General features: G+C 43.1%; 2 protein-coding genes and 1 long non-coding RNA gene across 11 annotated transcripts in view; 1 reads left to right on the top strand and 2 right to left on the bottom strand.

Annotated features, from left to right (window-relative positions):
* PHKB (phosphorylase kinase regulatory subunit beta) overlaps window positions 1-27,017 on the bottom strand; it is a 142,534-nt gene that overhangs the window by 110,891 nt on the left and 4,626 nt on the right. For 2 of the 9 annotated variants that reach the window (XM_081201132.1, XM_081201133.1), the window contains exons 2-5: window positions 19,045-19,138; window positions 12,497-12,511; window positions 3,797-3,886; window positions 166-304 (exon numbers count right to left, since the gene is read on the bottom strand). In XM_081201132.1, the coding sequence (XP_081057258.1) occupies window positions 166-304; window positions 3,797-3,886; window positions 12,497-12,511; window positions 19,045-19,099 (299 nt within the window). In that variant the 5' untranslated portion in view covers window positions 19,100-19,138. Of the gene's footprint in view, window positions 1-165; window positions 305-3,796; window positions 3,887-12,496; window positions 12,512-19,044; window positions 19,146-27,017 lie in introns of those variants that run through there. The other 7 variants (XM_081201136.1, XM_081201137.1, XM_081201140.1 and 4 more) reach the window with 6 other exon arrangements.
* LOC308590955 lies at window positions 3,283-5,992 on the top strand. The gene is made up of 2 exons (XR_014009968.1): window positions 3,283-3,630; window positions 5,818-5,992. It is a non-coding gene; the product is annotated as an uncharacterized lncRNA (long non-coding RNA).
* On the bottom strand, window positions 19,351-24,821 carry LOC308590888 (uncharacterized protein). Its single transcript, XM_081201234.1, has 2 exons — window positions 23,874-24,821; window positions 19,351-23,804 (listed from the first exon to the last, which is right to left on the bottom strand). Exon 2 carries the CDS (start codon window positions 23,528-23,530, stop codon window positions 22,211-22,213), a length of 1,320 nt encoding a protein of 439 aa, XP_081057360.1. The 5' UTR covers window positions 23,531-23,804; window positions 23,874-24,821; the 3' UTR covers window positions 19,351-22,210.

The raw sequence follows: 27,017 nt of genomic DNA on the forward strand, positions 1-27,017 counted from the left end.
GTGCATATAAATTTTACAAAACTTTGTGGTGGCTGCCCACCCCCACTCCATTGACACAAATGCCTTTTTAGCATAAGAAGGAAGGAAGGCTGGTCACTAAACATTTTAGTGGACTAATAACTTAAGTGCATTGGACCACACAAACAAGAACTCATCCATTTTTACCTGTATGCAAGTGCCAGGGCCCAGGCGCAGGCAGCGCAGTAAAGACTGTCATGTACTTTTGCCCTTTGGTTGTCACCCAGTGTTTTTGTAGGAAAGAGGCCAGTGGTTGGACTTTGGAAAAGTAACACTGTTGACTTGACTGCCAAGATAAACAACAATTATTACTATTACTTCGAGTTTAATCCAGTTTCAGAAAGTACAGTATTTTAAAACAAAGGAATACGACCTGCAAAAACCAGATAACATGGAAAAGAAAAACTGAGAATAAATAAGTTAATGATGTTGCAAGGAAAAAGATGCACATGCAAAACTGCATGTCAGTTTTTACCATTTCCCCATGTTTCTCTATTGTTTTTCCTTTGTGCCTTTTGCTCTGGATCTGTTCTTAGCAACATCTGTTGACTGCTGTTCCTAGGCTTTGTCTACACTACAAAAGCAGTTTAACTGTGATAGCATCCCCTCAAGGAACCCTGAGGACACTAGTTCTATGTGAAGCCTAGAGAATGCTATCACAGAATTTTCAGTCCCTGAACAAAGCTACAACTCCCAGTTCCTTTGGAACTCTGCATGGAAACAAACTGCCATTATACCACATATTTTAGCATACCTCAACACCTAATAAGAGGCAAAATCCTCCTTAACACTTGCTCATCCTGCCCAGTACCAAATATATATATATATATATATATATATATATATATATATATATATATATATATATATATATATATATTACAATGCATCAGGTGCAGAGTTGGCCATGTCTATGTCTGTCTTATCCAGTTTGTGTTTCTAGCTTAATGTAATCTTACTATCCTCTTTATAACACCTTTAGTTTAGATTCTTCCACTTTTTATGCTTTATAGAGAGTTTAGTTATTGAACAATCACATTCAGAGCATTATTGGTACCTCAGAACAGAATACTGAAGAAATGCCCTTCCATGTGAAAGCTATTTATGGTTCAATTAAGGCTTCTGGGGGGAAATTAAAACAAAAATCTTTTTTACTCTGTGGATAGTCTTCAGTAAACTTTTATTCAGTATTTATATAAAATGCCTACAAGCAATGAAAACCATAAATTTTAATTATTCTCAAGGAAGTTCTACCGATAGTATTTTAAAGTTTATTTTAACTAGGCTAGAGGTTCCAAGAACAGCCCATTACTACTTTAGAAGGTCATTTTATAACTTCTATATTGGGAGACAGATGAAAAACAATGATGGATTTATTTAATGTAATATAGATTGTAAAATGAACTGGAATCTTGCTCAGAGAAGGAAAAACGTGTTTGTTTGAATATGCTGTTTCTCAAATAATATAAACTTTATTATTACAACTGGGCTCCAAAGAGCTTCTTGCGCTATCTGAATTGGAGAAACAGATGCCCAATTTCTTCTGATTTCCTCCTCTGCCTGTAGCCCCTCGTGCCACAACACCATGTCCCATATCACAACTGGGAGTAACTTGGGGTGGGATGCAATCCGCTGTGCTGAGAAGAAAGAGGCAAAAAAACCCTGCAGTCCTTGGTGTTATCCCCCTAGCAGCACTCGTGTTTCATTGCTATATCACAACAACATCCAAGTGGGTATTGTCACAATTTCACAATGCCGCATGTCAAAGTAGCCAAGACTGGTAGCAAAAAAAAAAGGTGGCAGGCGCACCTCTGTCACCCTGGCTTGCCAAGGGAGGGAGAGAAATTGGTGCAACCAATTGAAGCTGTCCATCACTGTAGTGGACACCATAATCTGGCCACAACAGCTACCAAGCACAATAAATCAGCAGACCTGTCTGTTCAGAATTCCACCCCCCCTTCTCTCTTTATCTGACCTGCCATAATAAAAAGGGAACATTCATTTTAAAATATTTTGAAATTTAAGATACAAATCTTTATATTTGAACTTTGCCAGCTGGGTCACTCAAGCGAAGGCACTTCATCCTAGAGTAGGCTGTCAATTTTGAATAATTATGAAATGACTGCTTTTAGAATTATGAATACTTTTGAATAATTATGAAAAGGATAGCAAGAAGCAGCAAAGTTAGGCATTGCCAAGTTTTAGAATTTAAACTGGATGGTCTGTGTGAGAGCCTCCATTTGAAGGTAGTGTTGTACACACTGTACAAGTGCATCTGCTTGACTGTTTGTGGTTGCACTGTCATTGCTTATTTTTTGCCACTGAATAATTGAGATCGCTGCTCTAGCTGAATCCTACTCTGGCTGGATTCAAACAAATGGGTAGGCATTCACTGCTTGAAAACACAGCACATTTGAGCAGGCCGTATGGCTCACTGTTGGTTGCTTATTTGCCTTAATAGATTTAACGTTGCAGAACTGAATGTGCCTGAATATAAGCAATATTCAGTCCTGAACAAATAAAATCTTAGTCTACATCAGGGGTCAGAAAACTAACGTCCGTGGGCTGGATCAGGCCCAATTGCCTTCAGGATCCGGCCTGCAGACTGTCCATAGATTGGCATGGGAATTCTGTTCGTTCGGCCTGCGCCATTTCCCCCCCTGCGCCATTCCATTTCCCTCCCTCTCCCTCACACACAACGCAGTGGCGCCTCCTCCCTGCCTCCTCCTGGCTTCTCCCCGCTCTGCCTAGAGGAGGAAGGGAGCTGGGCTGAGCTGGCTGAGCATCATTTTAAGCAGCCCCTCTCTGGAGCCAGTCCTTTTGCGCCGCTCATCTTCCCTCCACCGCCGCCCCCCTGGTGCTCCTGTGGGCCAGAGAGTAGAGAGGACAAGTTCTCTCTGCCTACCCACGAGAAGCAGAAGCAGCCCCAGGGAAGGTAAGCGCAGCGGCTGGGGTTGGGGAGGAGGACTACTTGCCCCCCTCACCTCTTCTTCCAGCTCCCCCCCCCCCCAGTGCCGCTTCTCCAGCCTGCCACAAGGTCTGAGGGACAGTGGACCAGCCTGCGGCTAAAAAATTTTGGCGACCCCTGGTCTACATGATACTTTTGATTGAATATGTGAAACAGGTGAGCATTGCTACAATGTAAACACCTGTACTTTTCATGATCCTAGTGATATTACAAGAACGTAGAACTATGTATTCAAATTACTTATTTTACTTTTCAAAAAATAAAGGCAAAGCGGCTGATAGTAAAAGAGGGGGAAAATAAAGCAAAACAATAAAACAATCAATAAGAAATACATAAAGCACAGCAAATATATCAGCAGAAAGAAATCAGCAAGAAACTAGGGTATTTTGCCCAGCAACATAGCAGACAGAGGAAAGCACAGGTCCATTTGCCCCCAATGGAAGTTCCTTAAACAGCCAACTGTGACAGAAGATTAGCAACAACAACAACAAAATAGGGACCAGGCAGACTTCCCTGGGGGAGGACATTTCACAGTGTTGACATCATAAAGGTCCTGTTCTCGCCCTCAGCTGGTGGAACCCAGAGCAAGACCTTCAACATGGATCAGAATGGAGATAAATGGGAGGAGATAGTCCTTCCCTAAGGTATTCAAGTTTCCAAACCATTTAAAGAACATTTGAATTTTCACCAATACTGACGGTTCCACAGGATGAGACACAAAATTTGTGATTTCCTAATTGTTTAAATAAGTTACGTTCACAAAAAGTAAACATATTACTTCCAAAACAAATTGCCTCTCCTTTGACTTACCTATCCGATAGTAACTATCCAGCTTATCCCACAGACTTTCTCCATCTGGCCTGGGAAGGTTAATGCTTTTAAGGGGTTCATATACAGAACCTAAAGGAAGAAATTATAACACCTTGATTAGAATTACAGCAGTAACATGAAATTAAACCATAAAGATATTGTCAAGAATGCCCTTTTATTCATTTTCATGTATGCATGTTCAGTTTTTATACTTTACCTTTCTAACAGCCAAGGTGGCTTACAAAGGATTAAAAAAATAAAAAAATAAAACCAGTAACAATATTTTGAAAAGATTTTTTAAAAGCCTATAGTAACATAAAATAATGTGGATAAGCTACCAAAAAGCTTGCTGAAGAAGCAGTCTATCTATAAGCAAATAGTGAAGGAGCCAGGCAAACCTTCTAGCTCTTGGGTACCACAGCTGAAAAGGCCCCCATCCCAATAGTGGGTTGGAATAGAGCCTCATATTCATATCCAATTCTTTGTATCTAATCACTGGACTACTACAAAACAGAAAATTGACAAACAAAAGGAACTCTAGATCTACAAATGTAACACAAGTTGACATAAATAAAATTTGCGCAAACCTGAATAAATGAAATTAAAAGTATAGACCAATTTAAAATTCTGAATGTTCCTCACAAAATACCACATTATTCTCCTTTAAAAAAAATAAACCTAGTTCTTCAACTTTTTAAGAACAATCAAAATGGGGCCTATTCCTGTGTATTCCTTCTAAAACAGCCAAAGGAGTCAGGATGAACTAAGCTTTAGTACAGGAAATCCCATCTGGGAGGGATTTCCACAACAGACAGAATGCTGAAATTTGGTATACTAGGAGCAGAATTCACCAAATGAATCCATCAAATGAAGCCTTGCACAAGAGCTTCCGCTTGCATAACCAGCCTCCCCCCATCCTGCCCCCACAATTGACTCAAGTGGAGGGGAGAAACCCCTACAAGAACACACAGGGGAGAAGGGAGAGTGGTTCGTTCTGTCTGGCAAGTGGATATGCCTGAACAGACAGACCACATGTGACAGCTTGACAGTGAATGCAACCCAAGGCGTCCAAGATACCGTGATTACTAAAACCACCTGAAAACAGCATATTTACCTACAAAGTACAAATGTTTCAGCTCCTCATAATAGCAGTCTGTGCTTCATCTAAAAAGAGCTGAGCCACACGGTAATGAATAGAGGGGTGAGTGAGAGTTCCCCCTTCTCCAGATGAACCAGTTGAAGAGAGCAGGAGAATACGGGCTGTGAGATGTACCATTGGGAGTGGATTACAACAGACAAGTCCTCAGAACCCCACTTCTTATCTCTAGTCCAGGGACAGCTTGCTATTGCTATTGCCCCTATTCTACAAAGGGTTATTCAGTTGGCTAATACACTAACCTTCCTCGGCACTCTACCCCAAGCCTGCAATGCAGCACCAGTTTCTTCTCTTGGGCCTTGGCTCGCCACTGGGCTCTCAGCATGCGGCTTACCTGCAGTGTGTTCCCCTCTTGGAGGTTGGCTGCCCCAAGGAGGGTGCTCAGTCAGCTTCTAGGACACCCAGCAGTGCTCCCTCTGCCTCATTTTTCTGCCCTTACTCTGCTGCTCTGCTTGCTAGAGCCACCCACCAGCTACCTCTGCTCTTTGTGCAGTCAGGGAAAGGATAGAGAAGGATCAGATGGGTCTGTCTGCCATTGCATGCTGCCTCTAGGCTAGTCTTGTTTACATCCAGTCGGGCTGGCTAAGGAGGCAGGCGTCAACCAAGACCAAAACCGCTACAGCAAGTTTAATACCTATGTTTAATACCTTGCAGTATTTTTCTTCAGCAATCAGTTTTCACCAGAGAGAATAATTATTTGGATAATTATTTGCAGAGCCTTATAATGTAACACAGCTGCACAGAAAAGACAAACATCCATTCTACACCTTTACAATAACGATAGCTATATTATTTCCTTCAACATCTGAAAACTTATTAGTTCTAAATAAAAGTGTATGCAATAATTTCATTTTTTTCTTTATAGGAGATAAAGAACTTCAGGTACTGGATGAAGTGTCAAGGTTGATTTTATTATTGTTTCTATAATTGTGAAGAATAGAACTGTTTGTGCTTCCATCCACTTCACTTTGCCTTTGTATTGCCAACCTTGCTCATTAAAATCAAGAGGCTAATTACAAATCGGTAACTAGCTAAATATATTTTTTAAAGTCTGTTCCTTGAATAATATATTCATAGCTTGTGTATATGGGCTATAAAGATGGACGCCTCTCTAATTAAGCTTGATGCTTCGTGCTCATTTTTTCAATGGAGGTAGAGTAAAAGATTAACTATATGAAGCACTAACAATGGATTGATTTAGAACAAGTAAACATGTGGTTTAGATGCAATGCCAAACTATGGTATAACGTTACATGCACAATCAGACTTAAGTGCTTCTACATTCCCCTCCCCTTGCATACAACAACAGATTACCGTATTTTTCGCACTATAGGACGCACTTTTTCCCCTCCAAAAATGAAGGGGAAATGTGTGTGCGTCCTATGGTGCGAATGCAGGCTTTTCCTGAAGCCTGGAGAGCGAGAGGAGTCGGTGCGCACCGACCCCTCTCGCTCTCCAGGCTTCAGGAAGCTATCCCAAGTCTTGCAAGCCCGGCGGGATGTCCCGCGGGCTCGCAAGGCTTGCGGGCAGCAGCCTGCACCCAAAAGCTGGGGACAGCGGGGAGGCGCAGAGCCGCCACCCCGCTATTCCCCGACCTGATCTGGAGGCTGGCGGGGGGAGAAGCAAGCCTGCTTCTCCCCCCCCCAGCCCCACAAGCTCGGGGGATAGGGGGATGGCGAAGCGCCGCCATCCCGCTATTCCCCGACCTGATCTGGAGGCTGGGGGTGGGAGAAGCAAGCCTGCTTCTCCCCCCCCACCATCCCCACAACCTCCAGATCAGGTCGGGGAATAGCGGGATGGCAGCGCTCCGCCATCCCGCTATTCCCCGACCTGATCTGGAGGCTGGGGGTGGGAGAAGCAAGCCTGCTTCTCCCCCCCCCACCATCCCCACAACGTCCAGATCAGGTCGGGGAATAGCGGGATGGCAGCGCTCCGCCATCCCGCTATTCCCCGACCTGATCTGGAGGCTGGGGGTGGGAGAAGCAAGCCTGCTTCTCCCCCCCACCATCCCCACAACCTCCAGATCAGGTCGGGGAATAGCGGGATGGCAGCGCTCCGCCATCCCGCTATTCCCCGACCTGATCTGGAGGCTGGGGGTGGGAGAAGCAAGCCTGCTTCTCCCCCCCCACCATCCCCACAACCTCCAGATCAGGTCGGGGAATAGCGGGATGGCAGCGCTCCGCCATCCCGCTATTCCCCGACCTGATCTGGAGGCTGGGGGTGGGAGAAGCAAGCCTGCTTCTCCCCCCCACCAGCCCCACAACCTCCAGGCTTCAGGAGAGCCCCACCGCCAGCCCCACAAACTCGGGAGACAGCGGGAGAGGCGCAGCGCGCCATTCCCGCTGTCCCCCGACTTGGTTAGAAGGCTGGGGGGGAGCCTGCTCCTCCCCGTCGCCAGCCCCGCAAACTCGGGAGACAGCGGGAGAGGCGCAGCGCGCCTTTCCCGCTGTCCCCCGACTTGGCTAGAAGGCTGGCGGGGGGAGAAGCCTGCTCCTCCCCGTCGCCAGCCCCGCAAACTCGGGGGACAGCGGGAGAGGCGCAGCGCGCCTTTGCCGCTGTCCCCCGACTTGTCTAGAAGGCTGGCGGGGGGAGAAGCCTGCTCCTCCCCGTCGCCAGCCCCGCAAACTCGGGGGACAGCGGGAGAGGCGCAGCGCGCCTTTGCCGCTGTCCCCCGACTTGGTTAGAAGGCTGGCGGGGGGAGAAGCCTGCTCCTCCCCGTCGCCAGCCCCGCAAACTCGGGAGACAGCGGCAGGGGCGCAGCGCGCCCTTCCCGCTGTCCGACTTGGTTAGAAGGCTGGCCCAGCCCCGCAAACTCGGGGGACAGCGGGAGAGGCGCAGCGCGCCATCTTGCTGTCTCCCGACATGGTTTGGAGGCTGGCGGAAGGCTTCCTCCTCCCCCAGCCCCGCAAGCTCCCAGAGCGATGCCAAAGCTGCGCGCAGCTTCGGCATGGCTCTGGGTCCCGTTCTGGGGGAGGGGGAAGCTCGGGCTTCCCCGCCCCAGCCCCGCGCCTGGCGGGGGGGGGATAAAAATTTTTTGCCTTTATTCCCCCCCCCCCCAAATCTAGGTGCGTCCTATGGACCGGTGCGTCCAATAGTCCGAAAAATACGGTAACTTAATTCTGGGTCCTTGACAAATCACAGTTTGCCAAATCATCCACACTTGGCAAGCTATAGGTTGTGCATGCTAGTTGCCCTACAAATCAGAACTAAAATACGGTTTGTGATAGCATCTTATGAGCAAAATAGGGTGCTGTTCTTCCAGGTAAAGATGGCAATGAGTAAGGCTGTTTGTCCTTGAATTCTGCAGTCTGTTCTACTTTTAATTTGTTTTATTTTTAATAATGTTAAAGTTTTACAGTCAGTTGGCTCAGCAGTTAATGTTAAATGCAACATACAGGCTAGGAGCATATCTGTTTTACTTTTATATGGGCTTAAAAGTCATATGTTTTAATTGAAGGACAGGAGCTGGGACAGCAACTGTTTTAACATGGTTTTAACATGGTGACTACATGAGCACAGACCCTCAGTGCTTCAGATAAATCGTCCAGAACTACATTGCCAATTTAGTCCAGAAATCTATGCTGGACTATCGTGACTCAGCAACTGGATCAAGGGAGGCAGAGTTAACTACAAACCAATTGCAGCAAGGTGTAATTAATATGTCTTATAAGGACAGCCCTGGTCCTTTATATAGCACGTATGCAAGTAACGGGGAAGGAGATGTCTTATCCCAAATAAGAGATTTTGCTACATATTCCTCTAATGAAAGCTTAGCTAACTTGTCAATTGATCTGGACTTGTTAAGAACTAATATATATGGCTCCCAGAAAACCTCAGCTCCTCCATATAACGAAACTTCAATTATGTTTAATAACAATCTTGGCATAATAGACTCTGCCACAACAGAGACTGAAACTCCCATACTGTAGAAAATTTGGCTAGAGCAATTAAGAATAAACCATATTCTGCTGGTTATGGAATCTGAACCTTGGGACTGGGGAAGCACGGAAATGTTGGGCATACATGGTTTGTTCACACTGGCACAGTCACCTCTGCATTCTTGGAGATGGAAACAGAGTCAAGAGAGCCAGCTTGCTGTCAAACGTATCCTCAGTTGCCTCCCCCAAATGGGAAGATGTTGTGCTGACAGAGGAAGGCACCAGGATTGGCTCAATGGCTTGTGTCGTTGCACCTGGGACATCCAATGTCACAGGAATCAGGATGGCCTGCTCTCCAGATAGCCCACCAGGATCTCCCCTGGATCTGGATCTCCAGCTCCCAATCCACTGATGCCCTCCTCCAGGTCAGACTCCATGCACTCATGACAATAGGTATCTCTACCAACTAGCGATAACACTACGTTTATGACGAAATGGAGCTTGCCCACAAAAAGTTTATACCACAGTAAATCAATATTCTTTGCTGGTTTTGCTGAAGCAGACCAACACAACTACCTCTCTAAAATTTGACATGTTAAATTATATAGTATGCATCTTACATTTATTTGTCAGTCAATAAGTAATTCCTTAATGTTATACTCTCAGCATAAAAACAGTTTTAAGTCACAAGTTTTTCTATCAATGCTTTACCAAAAAAAAAATCAGCTATACAAAATGTAACCAAATGTCTTTAAAAATAAAAATCTATTTCCACTGTAACTTGCTGACACATTTTTGTAAAAACTTCAATACTTGAGATCAAGAGAACAAGTGGCATAGCTCTAATATTGCATTTACTTAGCATGTTGATGGGGGAGGGAGGGAGAGAGGAGCCACAAAACATGTTTTTGCTATCATGATCATGGTTAGGAAAACTGGTCAGTACTTTGTATACTGAGAAATCCTGTAGACTATTTAATATGAACACAACTGATTAATTCTAATTAAAATGAACCCTGATGTCAGTTTACACAGTCAGCATGTATAAAGAATAGTCCTAAATACAAACATGAAAAGGTTTGCTACATAGTAAAGTTACCAAATTAAACAACAACCCTTGTAAAGATTGAGCAGAAAATGAGTCTGTAATACTGACTAAACGAATTCAGCAAAATAAAGGTAGGACAACTGCTATTAACATTATCACCTCTACTGAAAGTATTGTTCACTATTCTATGCAGCCTAGTTCCATAAATATATATGCAAAAGAACTGGAAAACAAAGTCAAGGCACACTTCAGTATTCAAGGTTGCACTTGAGTCAGTTCAAAATTAGACAAAACTAATTCCATATCAATGAGACATAATGGAAATCAGCCATGTCTTTGATGTATCTAATTTGATTACTCTGTGCTGCTTCTTCCACTTACAAAGAAAATTGCATCCTTTTAACTTGAAACATCACCTTCCATTTTCATGGTGTCTTATAAGAGAACTTATGAAAGAAAAGAGGTATTGACAGAAGCCTCTGATTTGTATTAATTTATTAAAATATGTTTGCTTGCTTGACCACACAAGCTCTTGAGTGTTCACTGATTGGAGGTTCCACTGCATTCCTCCACTGGAGGTTTCATAATAAAGAGCAATTCTACCTAAGAAACCATACGAAACCTGCAGTTAATCATGTTGCAAATCCTTTTACACACACTGAGAAGCCATGATTTGCTACAACAAATATATGTGTGCATTCACCATACATTTGTTTATTTGTATTTTGATTTCAGGTAAAGCTGAGATATTGAGTGTAATCTACAAAGAAAATAATAGCATGCCAGCTGGTGATTTTGCAAATTTCCTCTTACTTGAATGCACTATTGCTTAACAGTTTTGAGATTCTATACTTGAAGACCATAGGGGAGCTCATACTTGGGCATTTTTCTCCTGTTGAGGGTTTACATCTTTAGACCTCCATGCCTGCCTTGCTCCACTATTGCCCTAATTCATCTGAAGCTAGTTGAAACTCACACATTTGCATTACAGACCTAAATACATCAGTCAATGTTCAGAAATAAATGTGTATAAATTAATGTTTCCCACATGGGAAAAATATAAATATAAGACACACTCTGGTCTTGAGGCTTACAAAGCACTTAAAGAAATAGCAATAACTATGCAGTCAACAAACACAAATATTTTTTCCAAAATATCCTGATACAATTGGATTCAAATTCAAATGTTTCTTTCCCAAACAATTACCGGTAGATGAGCTAAGACCAAGGTCAGTGAAGCAGGACAGTTGCCTTTTACTCTAAGCCAGCAGAGGATTTCAAAGACTTCACATCCATATATACCATAGGTTCTTGTAAGGAGAGAGTTTCCATTTGGACAGTAAGTTCTCTGTTGCCCATGGGCATAGCCAGGATTTTTATTGGGGGGGGGAGGACTTTGTTAGGGAGGACAGAGCTTGGGGGGGGAGGGAGAACCAATGTGATTGGTCAGTTAGTTAAGTATTTCTATTGTTGAGCTGGGGGGGCAGCTCCCTCCCTTCCCCTCTTGGCTACACCCTTGCTGCTGCCCCATTCTGCCCTGGGATTCCCTAGGAGGAGCTGCGTTGCTCCATGGAGGAAGATGCCTTCTGTTTCTATCTGCCCTCTCTTCCCACAGCTGCAGCTTACTTTGCTGCCTACCAGGCCTGCATGCAACACCCCAACAAAACAGAGAATAATGTCAGGTACATCTTCTGCAGAAATATACAGTCTAGATCCATAGTAATACAAGACAAGAAAAGAGACACTCTTCTGAAAGCCCTGCATTGCATTGCAATCCTGATGGTTTAAAATGCAAGAGGGCTTTGGGAAAATGGCATTAATTAGTTCCTTTCTAGGTTTAAGGAGTGCATTAAATACCCATAATGAATCTCAAATTAACTTACTTTCAGCTTGCCTCTTGCCATTTTGTTGTACAGAATCAATTATTACTGTATAAGCCCTAATAGTGCATCAATGGAAACATAAATTAAATCAACCCTTCATGCTCTTCGAACAATCCAAAAGCAGATTTAGGCCATCCAAGTTACATGACTGGAAAAACACACAGACAAGACATTCTACATTAAAGAAGAAAAAACATGAAAATCAACTTGATCTTAAGTTTGCAACTGTAAGCTGATTTGTCCCAAGTTTATTTCACAAGTAGCTTGTCCTATACAAACATTTCATGTTGTTGTTTTTCAAAATATTATGGGAAGTGTGGTCATGAAACTGCCTTACAAGGCAGTGGCTTATAATGCAGTGTCACATTTATGAATCTGCAAACATAGTTGTGGAAGTTCAGTGCAAAACTTCAGTTCAAAATCCAACAAGGCGAGACCACAAAGTAAATTAGGATCGTGAATATCATAAAATGTCTGTTACAGAGAATAAAAACTGTTCTTGGCATCATCTGAAATAAGAACTATAATTGTATTTAAGAAATATGATCACTAAAGATACTAATGCAAGTTGTAATGCAACATTAACAGTACTTTTCCACCTCGCCTCCAGATAGAAGTCTTATTCTAATACCAAACAATGGCACCCTAAAAAACAGTCCTAAAGAAGGCCCATTAATAATGTGGCAGAGTAGATTACAAAAAGAAATGTTAGCATTGCAAAATATATACACTTACCAGGAAATCTGCCATCTGCAGCCAACAAAGAAATAAAATAACTGTTGTTACAATCACAGCATTCTCTCTCTCTCTCTCTCTCTATATATATATATATATATGTATATATTGACAATGGGAAAATTTCAAGCAGAGAAACCAATCTTCAGTGTGTCCATTCAATACATCAATTTCCTTTAATCATGTAGCACTTAGTGCACAGTCTACACTGGTCTCCTCTTGATCTTCAAAGCAGATGCTGGGAATAGTCAAAGTATCATAAATTGGCATTTATTCCCAGTTATAATTTCTGACTAAATGTAAACTTGCTCTAAAATATAAACTTTCCCTCATTCACTTTGAACAAAGACATTACTCATATTGATGAGAGGAAAGTGCAAACAGCCTCAGTAGTGAAGCCACTACTGGGAAATGTTTGAGCACCGTGACCATTTATTCTTACTCCAACACAAACAAGAGGTAAGATCACCGCTTATAAATTCATGCAATTCCTTTGAAATGTGGGGTGCAAAATGAAACACAATGACAGACTTTCTCTGGGAAGATGATAAAATCTTTTGTCATGTGACTACACCAAATCCTTGCCCTGTGATGGCTTCCTATTTACTAACACATAGCTACCACATCAGTTATTTTAAATTACCCAGGGGCACTGAAGATGTTAACCAGTATCAGGAGCTACTGGAACTAGAACCAGGAACTCTCAGCTCAGCATTCAGCTGCCTTGTGTGGTGAGCCACCAGAGTTGCAGCATCTTCTTGGGAAGTATAATGTACTCTCTGGATTGGCTCAACCCACACAGACTGGCCAGTGGATCCTCCTAGACAGAAAGGACTATAAAATGGCTTCCTGTTTTGGTTGGGACTTTGCTTAAGTAGCAACCATCTACCAGGCTCTGCTATATTCTGGTTTTCTCCATTGGCTCTGACTTTTGGCTTAATAACTCTGGTCTGGCCCTTGGTATGGCTCTTTTTTGCCCATAGCAGATAGCTCAGTCATGACTACCAGGTGCTTTTAGCCCAGCCAAAAATCTCCCAGAGGTGTGGTTACACATGTAGTGCACTCCAGGATCCTGTAATCACACACCCCTTAGTAGTTTGGTTTCTTAAATGCATGAACATCCTTTCAGCTTGATTGAATCCTGTGTTTATGGCATGCAATTGTGAATTATAGGTGCCTTGAAAATACCATCCCAACTGCCATTCACAGGGTTAGCTAGCCAAAGGTGCTGTTAAAATTAATGATCCTGTTAACTCAGCTCAGGCTCATCCCTTGATCATGTAAACAAATCCAAGGTTGAAACAAGTTAATGAGATCATTTCAGAATAATTGATCCAGCTTCGCAACCATTTCAAAAGTGAAAAGTAAAATGGGAACACCATGTGAATTTAAGACTTGTACACAAATTAACAGTGACCTGTGTTTCTTTATAAGTAACCAAATGTGAGAAACAATTATATCTTGTCTGACCAGCAGAACACAAATCCATTTCTCATATGCTTCATGATTTCCAGACAGCTCATTCTGCTCAAAAGGATTTTAAATGGACAAAATATGTTGCTGTGATCAGACAGCTTAAATTCTCTGCTTAACAAATCCTATGTTAAAATTACGCTTAATCAGTGTTGCAATCTACTCCATAGCAACAAATGGAAGTCATAAACACGGGATTATGGTTTCACTGCAAAACCAAGCAGAAAAGATATGCATAAATATATTTCATAGCCTATCTTGATGATAAGCCAGGGAAGGCATATAATGAAAAAAACAGTGTTTTGCTACAAAGCACTGTATGTGTCCCACCCACCCCCTTTCAAGCATATTCTGTTGTGAAAAAGCTATTATCTATTTTATTAAAAAAATCATATCCAAATGTTCACAAATTAGCAAACATTAAGATAAGCAGAGAATTATATTCTTGATAGGGTGCTGTGCTTATTTTCTCATTTAACCGACAGCAAGTTTGCCAAAATAACAATGTTTTAGAAACACAGCTCCACTTTACAGCAAGATGAAACTGCCCTGGATTAGTAGCTGCCACATCCAAGAAAGATTATTTTACATTAGAAAGCATTTAGGCATTGACTTGGGAGGCTCTGTATTTTACTGGGCAACCATTAATGCACAACACAATATTCATTGCTCAGTCTCTGTATAGCCCAAGCCATTTATGTAGCATCAATATTGCTGAATGGTCATTATTTACAGCTCCATGCTACACAAGGGCACTTCACATTGTCTTTTCAGACTATCTGCTGCAATTTCTGCTTGGACAACAGGAGGCAACAAAGCACTCTAGAAACAAACATTAGAAAAGCGACTTTGACAGTTAAACCTAATCCTATGCTTTGTTGGTAGATGAACCTAATGCCAAATGACCTTGATGTGCCTAGTGCCGGTGCCAAGCTGTCCCACAAAAAAGGTGGGCAGAAGTTGGTGGGATGGACCAAACCTTTGTGTGACAACAGCTTCAACAGAAGGTAGCATATAACTATAGTAATACCTTACAAGTTTATGGTCTGATCTTATGAGTTGCTGTAGTGGGACATAACATCTCACTGCCTATGTGAGGTCAAAGCTGGTGTCCTTGTTCCAGCAGGGACATGACACAGATTAAGAAAGCAAATTCTGCAGTAGAGTAAGGTCATTAACAGATCAGAATGAGTAATATCCATATTAAAGGACAAAGAACTGTGTAGAAAAGACAGCTCTCTTTTCTCATAAGGCATTTTACGTTTTCCCGAAGCAATATGAAAAAGTTAGAAATTTCTCACCCCTGTCAGACACTCAAATGTGTATGACTGAAGCTGTGGTGGTCTTACAATATCCTAAAAACTACTGGAAGAGCCACCTTTATGTACCTGGCTTATTTTAGGATGTTGCTGCTAAAACAGGAAAGCGTTCACATTGGGTGTTATCCAACTAAGTAACACTGAAGAGTAGACCCACTGAAATCAACTGACCTAAATGATGAGTACATTGATTTAATTGTCTACTCTAAATATGACTTAATTGAATATCACCCATTGTAGATTGTTATTTGGTTTATAGATTTTGTTGTTGTTACATGGACAGATCTTATGTCCCTCTGTAGTCACAACTAAAAACTGTAACTAGTTGCAGCAAGTACACCTCATTTGACACTTTAAAGCAGGAACTGTCAACATTTCAAGCCTGTCCCTAAAACCTATCAAGATTATAGCTGAATAATTTAACACAAAAGTGATAAGCTACATCAAATGACTGGCCCTGATTTAAACCTAAAAGCAGACCCAAAACTAGATCACATACTTAGTATGTATATAGCACATATAGCTTGTTTAAAGCACTTCACATATATAATGTTGTAATCATTGCAAAATATCCTGTAAGGTAGGTCAGTATTATTATTTCAAATGTGCACATCAACAGCTGGAGCTGTGAATGGCTGGTTTGTGCAACAGCACACAGTGACTGCACAGCATTATGTCAAATTGCAACCATATTTTCCTCAGTGTCTGCCATCAAAGACTGAGGATAAAAATCACCTGCTACTAAACTAAGGCTGCTATCCTAACATCTGGCCAACAACAGCAGGGTTCATTGAAATGGCACCATCAGCATTACATCCACAGCCCCAGGACTTGGACCAGCCAGGGCAAAAGATAGACCAGAAGGAATAAAAGGCCCCTTTGCTGCATCAGTCTCAGGTTCAGATTGGGTCAATTATCATCACATGCTGGCAGCAGGGTCGCCACAGGATCTTCCAGGGTTTCTGCCAGCTTCTACCCACCCACACGTTAGCCAGGCACATTGGGGCATTCCTCATTGATGGGGTTTTCTGTCAATGGAAGATCTTCCATAACAACAGAAGCCAGCATGGTTAGCAATAGTCAGACAGAGAGACACCTCTGCCCCATCCAAATCCCTCCAGTATGGTGGTTTGTGGTTTGGATTGCTCTAAAAATGTATTCACAGTTTTAAACATTTCCTGTTATTGTTAAAGGTAACATGCTATGTTAACAAACTGGAATTCACCAAACAACTGAAATTGCAGTTTATAACTCTCCATTTTTCATGCTATTCTGACAACATAATGTAAAATCCTTCATTATTCCCTGACAAGGCATGTTATCCTCCCATAGTTACATGTCTGGGCAAATTCATCCACACATGACTACCTAAGGATATTACTGTATATTGCCTAAATGACTGGTTTACTTATTAGCTAAAGCTGAGCGGTCAACTGTTGCGTGGGTATAGGCTACAACTGCAAATGAGCCCTACTGTCTTGTATGTTATGCAAAATTCAATTTACAGTCTAGAACTGTGACCCAAGCATTTCAGCTAATGAATGATTTCATCACAAGGCTCACAGTAATTCCAATTACAGTCTAAAATTACACTGCTAATTTTGCAATTTTGTACTAGCCTCATAGAACAAACTTAATAAAGCTTATGACGAAAGGCTACAACTACCAGGACTTTTTAGTTTAGAAATAAAGGCAACTAGGACACATTAGTGAGATTTATAAAATTATGCATGGGGAAAGGACCATAGCTCAGTAGCAGAGCAACTGTTTTGCATGCAGAAGATGCCAGGTTCAATCCCCAGCATCCCCAAGGTGGGGCTAGAAAAGAATCTTGTCTGTGATACTGGAGAGCCACTGCCAGTCAGTGCTGACAGTACTGAGCTAGATGGACCAATGGTATGACTTAGCATATGGCCGTTTCCTATGTTATTACGCAGAAAATGGCCAGACAGAAGTTTTCCTCCTTCTCGTAACACCACATCTCTGGGTCATCCAATGGAACAACTTAGCAGGAGACACAGGCCACAAAAGAAAGTACTTCTTCACATAACACAGAACTTTATTATGAAATTCCCTGTCACAAGCTTTGATGGAGATTTGTGGAAAATAGGTTTATCACTGGCTGTTTGCCATGATGGAACCTCAAAATTCATAGGTGGTATGTCACTGAATACCAGCAGCTGAAGAGCAAAGGCAAGAGGGAGGCTATTTTTCTCATGCCCTGCTTGAGGGTTTCCCATAGGCATCGTGTTGGCCATTGTGGGAAACAGGATACTGGACTGAAAGGATCTCTGGTCTTATCCACAGGGCTCGTCTCATGATCTTAAGCATCATTACCACTTGTGGCAATGCATATGAGCACAAAAGAAGAAACATTGTTATATTACTGATCATGTGGTTTTGCTTCACAGGTGATTGAGAACTTGTCCTGCTAGTGCAATGTGTCTGTGCTATAAAAATGAACATTAATGTATTTGGACTTTTTTACCTAAAGCTTTTCAAAAACCTCCAGCAATGCTGTAAGAACTTGCATACCGTGCACAAACCTCTGTAGTTGATAGCCCTACACCCCCCAGATGCATCTGTCTTGATGGTAGCCACTGAAGTGAACAGAACACTTTGTGCTCTTGCTGCTTCAGATTATTATGGCTAAGAATGCAATAGCAATAATCATATTTCTCTCTCTTTGAAAGGGGGAAATTATTCAGCGTGCCGAAAGGAGTAAAGCATCCTTATTTCTGAAATCCTTATTTTAAATGTAGCTTGATACTTCTATATATTCACTGACAGTCTCTTTTTGCAAGAAGTTTACAAATCTGATCAGACACACAGGGCAAGATCCACAAATTCCTACATTTGCCAAACCCTGGCAAATCTCACATTGACAAGCAATTGTGCGATATCTACCAGAGCAGCCATAAACAGTCAGTAGCAATAGCTCCCAACAAGAAACTGAAAGCCTGGAGCACCCAGTAATGGGAAGAAAGGGGAATCATGGGCATGTGGCTCTTGACTGTGGAGTGAGGTAGGTGATACTAAAACCACTTTGACCATTAATTGCTGTGACAGGCACAGCACGCCCCTTTTTGCCGCATGAGGCGAAATGAGAGGTGCCCCCCACTCTGCTGTCGCTGCCAGCACCAACACCATGCCACACTGCCTCTGCTGCTTCTCTGCCAGCAGCATAAACAGGGGGCAGTTTGGGCACCCACAGTGGAGCCAATGTGAGGGCTTCCACCACCTGTGGCAGCTGCTTCATCCCACCTCATGGATAGGCCAACCCCGCCTGTCAGTACAAAAGACAGCTCAAAATTGCTTCAAAATTGACAGGCACAATGTTTATTATTGACAGACTGAATAAAAAAATTATAATACATACTTCACCAAAAGGATCAAGGGTGGAAATATATGCAGCCCAAACCAAAAACATTAAAATTAAAACTATGCAAGACATAGTATAAAATTAAATTATTGTACCAATATGACCACCAGCAAAAACAGAAATTCAGATGCCTAGGATACCTCACCCTTTCCCAAAAGCCAGGAAGATGAGGCATGTCCGCACCCAAGATGCACCTCAGGGGAAAGTTCATTCCAAAAGGCAAGGGGCCAGCACAAAGAAGCTCACCCACAGCCCTCAATAGCACACATTATAGCTCTTCTTATGCTAATAATTCAAAAGTGCATTAACAAGCAGTAACACACACAAGCCTCAAAAACAAAAACAAGTGACCTGTAAGAGGTCAGCACACTTACCAGACCATGAGAATACACGGGCAGAGGTGGTTCTGTCAGCATCCAAAGTGGCCATTTCAAGCTCTGCAGCTAATCACAACCGTCTCAGGCTAAGCTACAGCAATTTTTGAAAATATTTAGTGAGGGTTAGAGGCAATCAGCTTTGAATTAAGCAAAAGCAGTGTTAGCAGAGTTATTAACATGATGCAGCATACAATAAAGAGGATAATTAGATTCATTATATTTTATTGTAGCCTTATTAATCCATGGGTCGGAATAATTGTTGCACCCGAGCAGAGACAAAAGGAGCCAAACAACACCAGGGGGTTAATCCAGAGAAAGAGCGTTTTATTCTGCCATCCGGGGGGGCAGAAGGCACCTGTGTGATTCAGTTCACAAAAGACAGGCCGCACCGAAAACATTTTACAAGCAGGTTTTATCCTTTTTTTCAAACCCCTTTTTTCCTCTCCCCCTTCACAGATTCTTACATAGAAATGTTGCTTTTCGTTCTCTGACTCTGTTCCCGGAAGTATGTTGCAAATCAATGTACCAGGACAAGGTTATCTTGGATCTGGGAAGCGAAAGCTTTACTGTTCTCAGCTCTGAGTTTGTTACAGCGTTTTTGTTACAGAGAGGACTGCTTAGCTCATGCTTTTTGTCTTAGAGGAGATGCAGTTTTTAAAATGCGTACTCCGAGGCCTGGCTGGGGGGGGGGGGAATTCACAAACAGTTTTTAGGGCTTTCTGGGGTAACCCTAACTGTACCCCTTCATTCCATACCTCTCAATTTTGGACAGCCCTTTTCTTAAAAGGGCTCGTCCCAGGAAGGCACAGGCTGATATTCTCGGGTCAGAGCTATAATCTGGGGGCGAAGCATGCGAGAAATCATATTGCGTGTCATTGTATGCAAGCATTGCAGCAAGCAAGGTACAGAAAAGCAAAAAATTAGCAAAATGAAAAGTGGGCCAAGCAGCAGCAAAAACAGGCCTTTTACCAATCCTAGGTTTGGCAACCAGTCAAGCCATGACATGTCCCATCCCTCCCAGGTTTGGGTAGGAATATGGGCCACTGTTTCAAGTCCTGCTGCCAAATTGCGAATGGCCTCACCATGATCAGAGATGTTAAAGCAACAGGCCCCACCTGTGAGATTTAACGCTGCACAAAAGCCGCCATGTTGCACCAGGAGAAAGTCCAACGCTAATCGGACTGAGAGAAACGCATTGCGTGTCTCATCCAATTGCGTGGCAATTAGCCTAAGGGCCGTGGCTATCGTGTTAGCAACAATCTCTACCACTGCCTGGAGTCTGATTATGCGGTTCAAGTTATAGATCGGTCCCCTTGCCCCAGAGATTTTCTCTCCCCGATTCCATGAGGCTGGAGCATAATGGGCCAATATCCTTTCCGGAGGCCACTGATTTTTGCCCCAATCCTGGGAGCTGCCACCTGCAAGTGTTGCCAGGTCAGCTGAACGCCTCCTTCTAGGGGGTGCAGAGGGTATCTGGTCAGGAATCCACATGGGGGGTATTAAGTAGGCTGGAAAACAGACCCCATACCATCCTCTTGGGAGGGCATGATAGGCCTTCCTGCCACACACCCAGTAAACGTCCTGACCATGGGCAGATATGGTGCCTCTCAGCAAGCGGGCCAGGCATGCAGTCAAATTGGAACCAGAAAAGGTTCCTGTCTCGGACTCAGGCATGTTAGTTGGGGCTGGGAAGGAACGATCACAGTGGGAAGTGCCCACATAGGTCTGAGCGTCACTTGCGTCATTTGATTTGTTGACACAAAGGCAGCCAGTGATCCTGTGAACCTGGAAAGGGCCGGAATGATTCCATAAAGAAGAATGGTTGCCCAGAGGCTGGAAGGCAACAAGTGGAGTTGTAACCAAGGATTCATTCCAAGGCACAGGGAGGAGTGGCATTCCTCCGAGAGCATCTACAGGGGCCAGAGTGCAGATGGCACAATTGGTCCGATTTGCAGAGAACGCAACCATCTCAGCAACCTGAATCCACTTATTATATGTGTGGTGGGCCCCCCCACGATTGCAGCAGTTGTCTGGTCACTGTGAGTGGTATTGGCATTTCAAAGGTCAAAGGCAGCAGAAATACCAGCACGGGGACCCACAGTCGTATTTGAGCCATTATATGCACGGGGAGGGGCTCAGGTAAGTGCTAGAGAGTGGGCTGGGGTGTAATTACGCTGAAAGAAAAGACCCACTAGACACCCTCCTCTGCAGGGGTGGCATAAAGCAAACCAGGCCCAGGTACCTTCAATAAAGTTCAGTTATGCAAAAGGAAAAAAAAGAAAATGTGAAAATGTCCTCTTTCAATCCATGCTGGATTCTTGAGCCGTGCAAAACGCCAGCGTCCAGGAGTGACGTTTAGCAGGGCTGTAGTCTGGTGGGCGTCGGGTCGTCTGGTGGATGTTGGGCATCTTGGGTCCCTTTCAACAATGCTGGAGCGATGTCTGGGCGTCTGGGTCCTCATCACCTGGTTCATAGGGATGCAGGGGTATCCTGGCAAAAGTCCACCTGTTAAGAGAAGAGATAACAAAGACGGCAGCGATTGCACAGAACAAATTGATAGATAACATTTGCACATAAGGTATATTAACTCAAAGGGGACAGCATGGCAAGAAACTTTGCAAGGGGTTAACAGTTCTGTTCCTTGGGTTAAGTTTGCCAGCCGAAATTTTTCAAAAGTCTTATTTGTGTGCTCTAAGTTTCAGAACTCTAAGCCATGTTGCAAATTTCAGTTCATTTGCCAGTGTCTGTAGAAAGAACAATGTGCTCCTTGCTTCTGGCAAAGTTTCAAATTCCTCAAAGTCTCAATTCCTATGCCGCAGCTCCTTTCAGAGTAAAATTGCACCTTAAAAAGAAAAACTTGACAAAGTTCACAGAAAGCATTCACTTGCTTTTTAAGAAAGTCACTTTTCCAGGTTAGTACTTTGGGGCAGGGGGGTGGGTAACTCTTGGCCTTCTGGGTTTATGTGGCTGAACTGTAAATCCAGAAAGTGTGAGGTTCAGGGTTAGCTGGCTGAATGCAGCAGTGTCCTTCTTGGAATAGGAGCCAAGAGATAACGCTCTGAAGCTACCTCCAAGCGCCTGGCACAAGAAAAAAAAAAGCTGATGTCCTGTTACTTGCATGAATGAATGTTAGAAACAATTAGTTCACTCGCTTCTAGCTGCATCAGTCTTTTAGCAAGAACAGAGATGAGAAGAAATCATTTTTGAGAATTTCGCCATATTTGTAGGCCTTTTCGCTGCCCGTCTCATGCCTTCTAAAACATTTCTGTGATAAGTCTCTAAGGCCGCCCTTCCCTCTGTAGTATTGTAATCCCAAGGGGGGGGTCCTTCTGGGGTAAGAGACCTCAATTGCAGCGTCAGTATTATTTGCTGCCTTGAGCTGCTCCCTGGCACAGGCATTTACCTTGCGGACCTCCTCAGTGGTCAGAATTGTGTCCAAAAGCTGGCTTACATCATCATAAGTAGGCATATAGGTTTTGAACACACCTTCAAAAAGTCTAATTATTTTTGCAGGATTTTCCTCAAAAGAAGGATTTTGATTTTTCCAATTGCAAATATCGGAGCTTGTAAAAGGGACATGCTGAATGGTAAAGGTCCTTGGGGGTCGAACACCCCGATCATTTGGCTGTTCCAAAGGATCATACACTTGCCTAAGAGGGGCCACCACAGTGGGTTTGGACAAAGCCTTCGATTTAAGTGTCTCTACATGTTTTGTTGCCCTGTCCCACGCTGTTCTCAAAACCTTTTGCTTTTTTCTCCAATTCTCATCCTGGCACTGGGCTGCTTCTAGAACCCAGGGGGCCACATCCAGTTCTGTTTTAAACGGTTCTACATACTGGAACACTCTGTCAAACTGCTTACTAGTCCATCTTATCTCTTTATCTAGAGTTTTTCTGAAGTCATCATCATCATCACTATCATCATCACCTTTCTCTTCACCTTCCTTGCTTGCATCACAAAGGGGTTGGGGAGGGGCAGAGGGGGGAATCTTCTCATTTGGGTCCTCAGTCTGGGCAGTGGGCGGAGAAGCAGCCCTATTTGCTCCCAGATTTGGTTGCCTTGGCGCAGTGGCTGCATATGGTGGTGGTGGGGTAATTATCTCCTCTTCTAGGACTGGCAAAACTGGTGGCTTTTTAACTTGTAATTGTACTGAACACAGTTTCACTTGGGCAGTCACAATTCTATTTGTCCGAAGCCATGAGGGATTTTGATCCACATTGGCTTTCCAGATAGAAATATAGGGAATCTGATCTGTGTGAGCCTTGAAAATGTTACTCCATAAAATGTTGACCAAGTTTGGATCAAAGGATCCTCCAGGAGGCCATTCTGGTAAATACAAAGGCCAGTCAACTTCACATAAATGTTGGAGTCTGCTTTTTTTGAGTTTACATCCCCACTCTTCTGCTTTCATGGCACTTTTCCAGTTTTCCAGAAAGCTCTGTAGTGGTGTCTCAAGAATTGTTTTACTGCTTTTATTTCCCATGACTCTGGGATCCTGGGGACACTGGGACACTCAGCCCTCCTAACGTTATTTTTTTTTTTTTTTTCACTCAGTCACAGGCCAGACGTTGCTGTCAACGTCTCACACACTCAAAACATTCACTGGAGTGTCCCCACACGCACATTCAGAAAAAATCAAAAAAAACAAACAAAAACAAAACCCATGCACCTCCCCCAATCCCTTTCCCCCCAAAAAAACCCACAACCACAACCGGCAGTGCTTCACAACTTCGACCGGGGCCCAAGAGCACCCCTCACTGCTTCTTCTGGGCACAAAACCAACCACAACCGGCAGCGCTTAGACTTCGACCGGGGCCCAGCAGTACCCTTTACTGCTTTTTCTGGGCACAAAACCAATAACCAACCATAACCGGCAGCGCTTAGACTTCGACCGGGGCCCAGCAGCACCCTTTGCTGCTTTTTCTGGGCAACACCAAAACCAGTGGCACTTCTTCTACCCTGCTGGCGGAGCTGATCAGGCTCTCTTTTTGCTCGCACCTATCCTTGTGGAGCTTGCTCCCACCTATACCCTGTGGAGCTTACCTTTTTTCTCGAGGTACCTTCTTTCTGCACGGCCGTTGCTCTTTCTCTCCGTCACTTTGTCGCGTGTCCACTCAGGAACGGGTGGCCAGTCCCTCCCACGAAGTTGGCAGGATGTGCACTGGAACTGTTGACCCGGTATCCCGAGCTGCTCGCCTTGCAGTGACGCCCTGGACCTCTTCGTCCCTCGATCTCGGGGAACGTATTATTCCCGGCCAATGCACCAGAAATATGTAGCCTTATTAATCCATGGGTCGGAATAATTGTTGCACCCGAGCAGAGACAAAAGGAGCCAAACAACACCAGGGGGTTAATCCAGAGAAAGAGCGTTTTATTCTGCCATCCGGGGGGGCAGAAGGCACCTGTGTGATTCAGTTCACAAAAGACAGGCCGCACCGAAAACATTTTACAAGCAGGTTTTATCCTTTTTTTCAAACCCCTTTTTTCCTCTCCCCCTTCACAGATTCTTACATAGAAATGTTGCTTTTCGTTCTCTGACTCTGTTCCCGGAAGTATGTTGCAAATCAATGTACCAGGACAAGGTTATCTTGGATCTGGGAAGCGAAAGCTTTACTGTTCTCAGCTCTGAGTTTGTTACAGCGTTTTTGTTACAGAGAGGACTGCTTAGCTCATGCTTTTTGTCTTAGAGGAGATGCAGTTTTTAAAATGCGTACTCCGAGGCCTGGCTGGGGGGGGGGGGAATTCACAAACAGTTTTTAGGGCTTTCTGGGGTAACCCTAACTGTACCCCTTCATTATGTTTTCCCTCTACTGCAAAACTTGATTTTCCTATATCATAATTTTCAATAAATCTCGCTGGTTGAAGTACCATTACCTACTTTTACATAATGTCAGCCTACTGTTCTATAACAAGAATGTTATTTGACATTAACATATCTTATTATGCCAGATAATATTGGATATTTACAACAAAGAGAGGGGGAAATCCTCCACTAAGTTGAAATAAATTCCAGGTCCGAACGAAATGCATTTATTCTTTGCTTAATGAAACATATAATTGTTCTAAACCAAAATAGTATGCAATTACACACATTTTTCAATACAATATTGCTTTTATAGAGTTTTGAAGCTTTTCATTAACGTACCCAACAACAGATTTCAAATTTGTTCAGTACGTTTCTGTACTGGCTCAATTTCATCTGATGATTTCGGCATAGGGTTATGTCAACCCTATTTTAGACATAACACATTCATTTATAATATCCTACTTAAAATTCAACAAGGTTTCAGCAACCTGGTGACTGTTCCCAACTCACTTTTGGGGAAATTAGTGCTAAAAGGAATACAAGAAAAATCATAAATATAAACACTGGCAATTCCTCTGTTTCTTGGATACAGAAAAATATAAAGGAATGTGTCTGTTCTGTATGAATTTGGAAAATGTGGGTGACAATTTGGGAAGCAATTGATTCTACAGTATCAGGACTGTATACGTTGCAACTTTTATTGCATCCTTCTGTGTAAACAAAGGTTTTAATTAAGCACAATTCTTCATCAGGCCAGATACTAGCATATGAAGGACACAGATTAACTCCAGTATTTGTAGATAGCACTGTCTCTATTACATAATGTCTTTGTTTTGGATTTGTAGTATCTATGGTAGCAACCTCCTTTCTATTATGTCTGATAAAGGGTTCTACACAACACAGTTTACATATTCTTACATTGCAGAAGAGTGTCTTGGTTAAATCAACACGCAGGGAGAAGCAAGGACAAGCAAGTTAGCCCCAACTCCCTTTGCTCTCCAAATGTTGTAGGGATAACTTCTTAAACAGGGAGTGTACTCTACCAGTGTCTGATTTCTGAGAAATTTAGAACCCTGAAAATCAGTGTTCTTCATTGTGCAGGAACCTACATGAATAGAGAAAGCTCCCTGCTTCAGAAATTAGCATTCCAATTTGTGGAGGGATACAGAGCAGATCTAGCACACTTGTCCTCACTCTCTTCTATCACATGTTGGCCTAACACTTCTGTAGAACACCTGAACAGGGCCGGTTTCTATTTTTTTAAATTGTTTAATTAAATTATCTACATTGAAGAGGGGCATACTCAAAATTTCATTTAGTTAAACTTGGGTCTACTCCCATGATCACCTTAGCACACAGTGGCTAGCAGAAGCAGCTCTAATAACTAGACTTGTGGTTATGTGCCAAAATTTGACCCAAGATGAATTTTAGCAAGGCACGTACACAACAATCTCAATGACATGGTATTAATATGTTTCTTGGGCCTACATCATACACTGAGGGTGCTGTGCTGCAAGAATACGTATTTAATCCTAGAAATAACCACATTCAGCAGCACCCAAAATTGTAGAGATCAACTATTCAGGCTCAAATACAAGAAGTATGCATATCTGGCAGTAAGGAAGCTTATGATCCTGTTCCCCCATTGGCCATAGGCTCCATGTCTCTGAGAACCTCACCAACTACTGGATCACTCTCAACTATACTGCTTGTTCATTCATCCAGTTTTGCCAGGATTGAAGGGCCCGGGGGCCAAGTGATACACAGCTGCATAATATGGATAAATAAAATTATTTTGTCAGTCTATAAGGCCTCAAAAATTATTTGATCAGTCTAACTCTGTAAGGCCTAAAAAAAAACCACTGCCTGCAGCACTGTTTCCAGTAACAGTATCAGTAACAGTATCTTGAAGAAGATAAAAAACACTTCTGATGATGAGAGGAAGTATGACAACCATCTTCAAATATCTAAAGGGCTGTCACATGGAGGATGGAACAAGCTTGTTTTCTGCTGCTCTGGAGGCTAGGACCCGAACCAATGGCTTCAAGTTACAAGAAAGGAGATTCTGACTTGCATAGCTCAGTTGATTAGACTGTTGCAGCTTTGATCCCCATATAGGACAGCTGCCTATTCTTGCATTGCAGGGGTTGGACTAGATGATCCT

The sequence above is a fragment of the Podarcis bocagei genome, assembly GCF_964188305.1.
Source record: "Podarcis bocagei genome assembly, chromosome: 7".
NCBI lineage: Eukaryota > Metazoa > Chordata > Lepidosauria > Squamata > Lacertidae > Podarcis > Podarcis bocagei.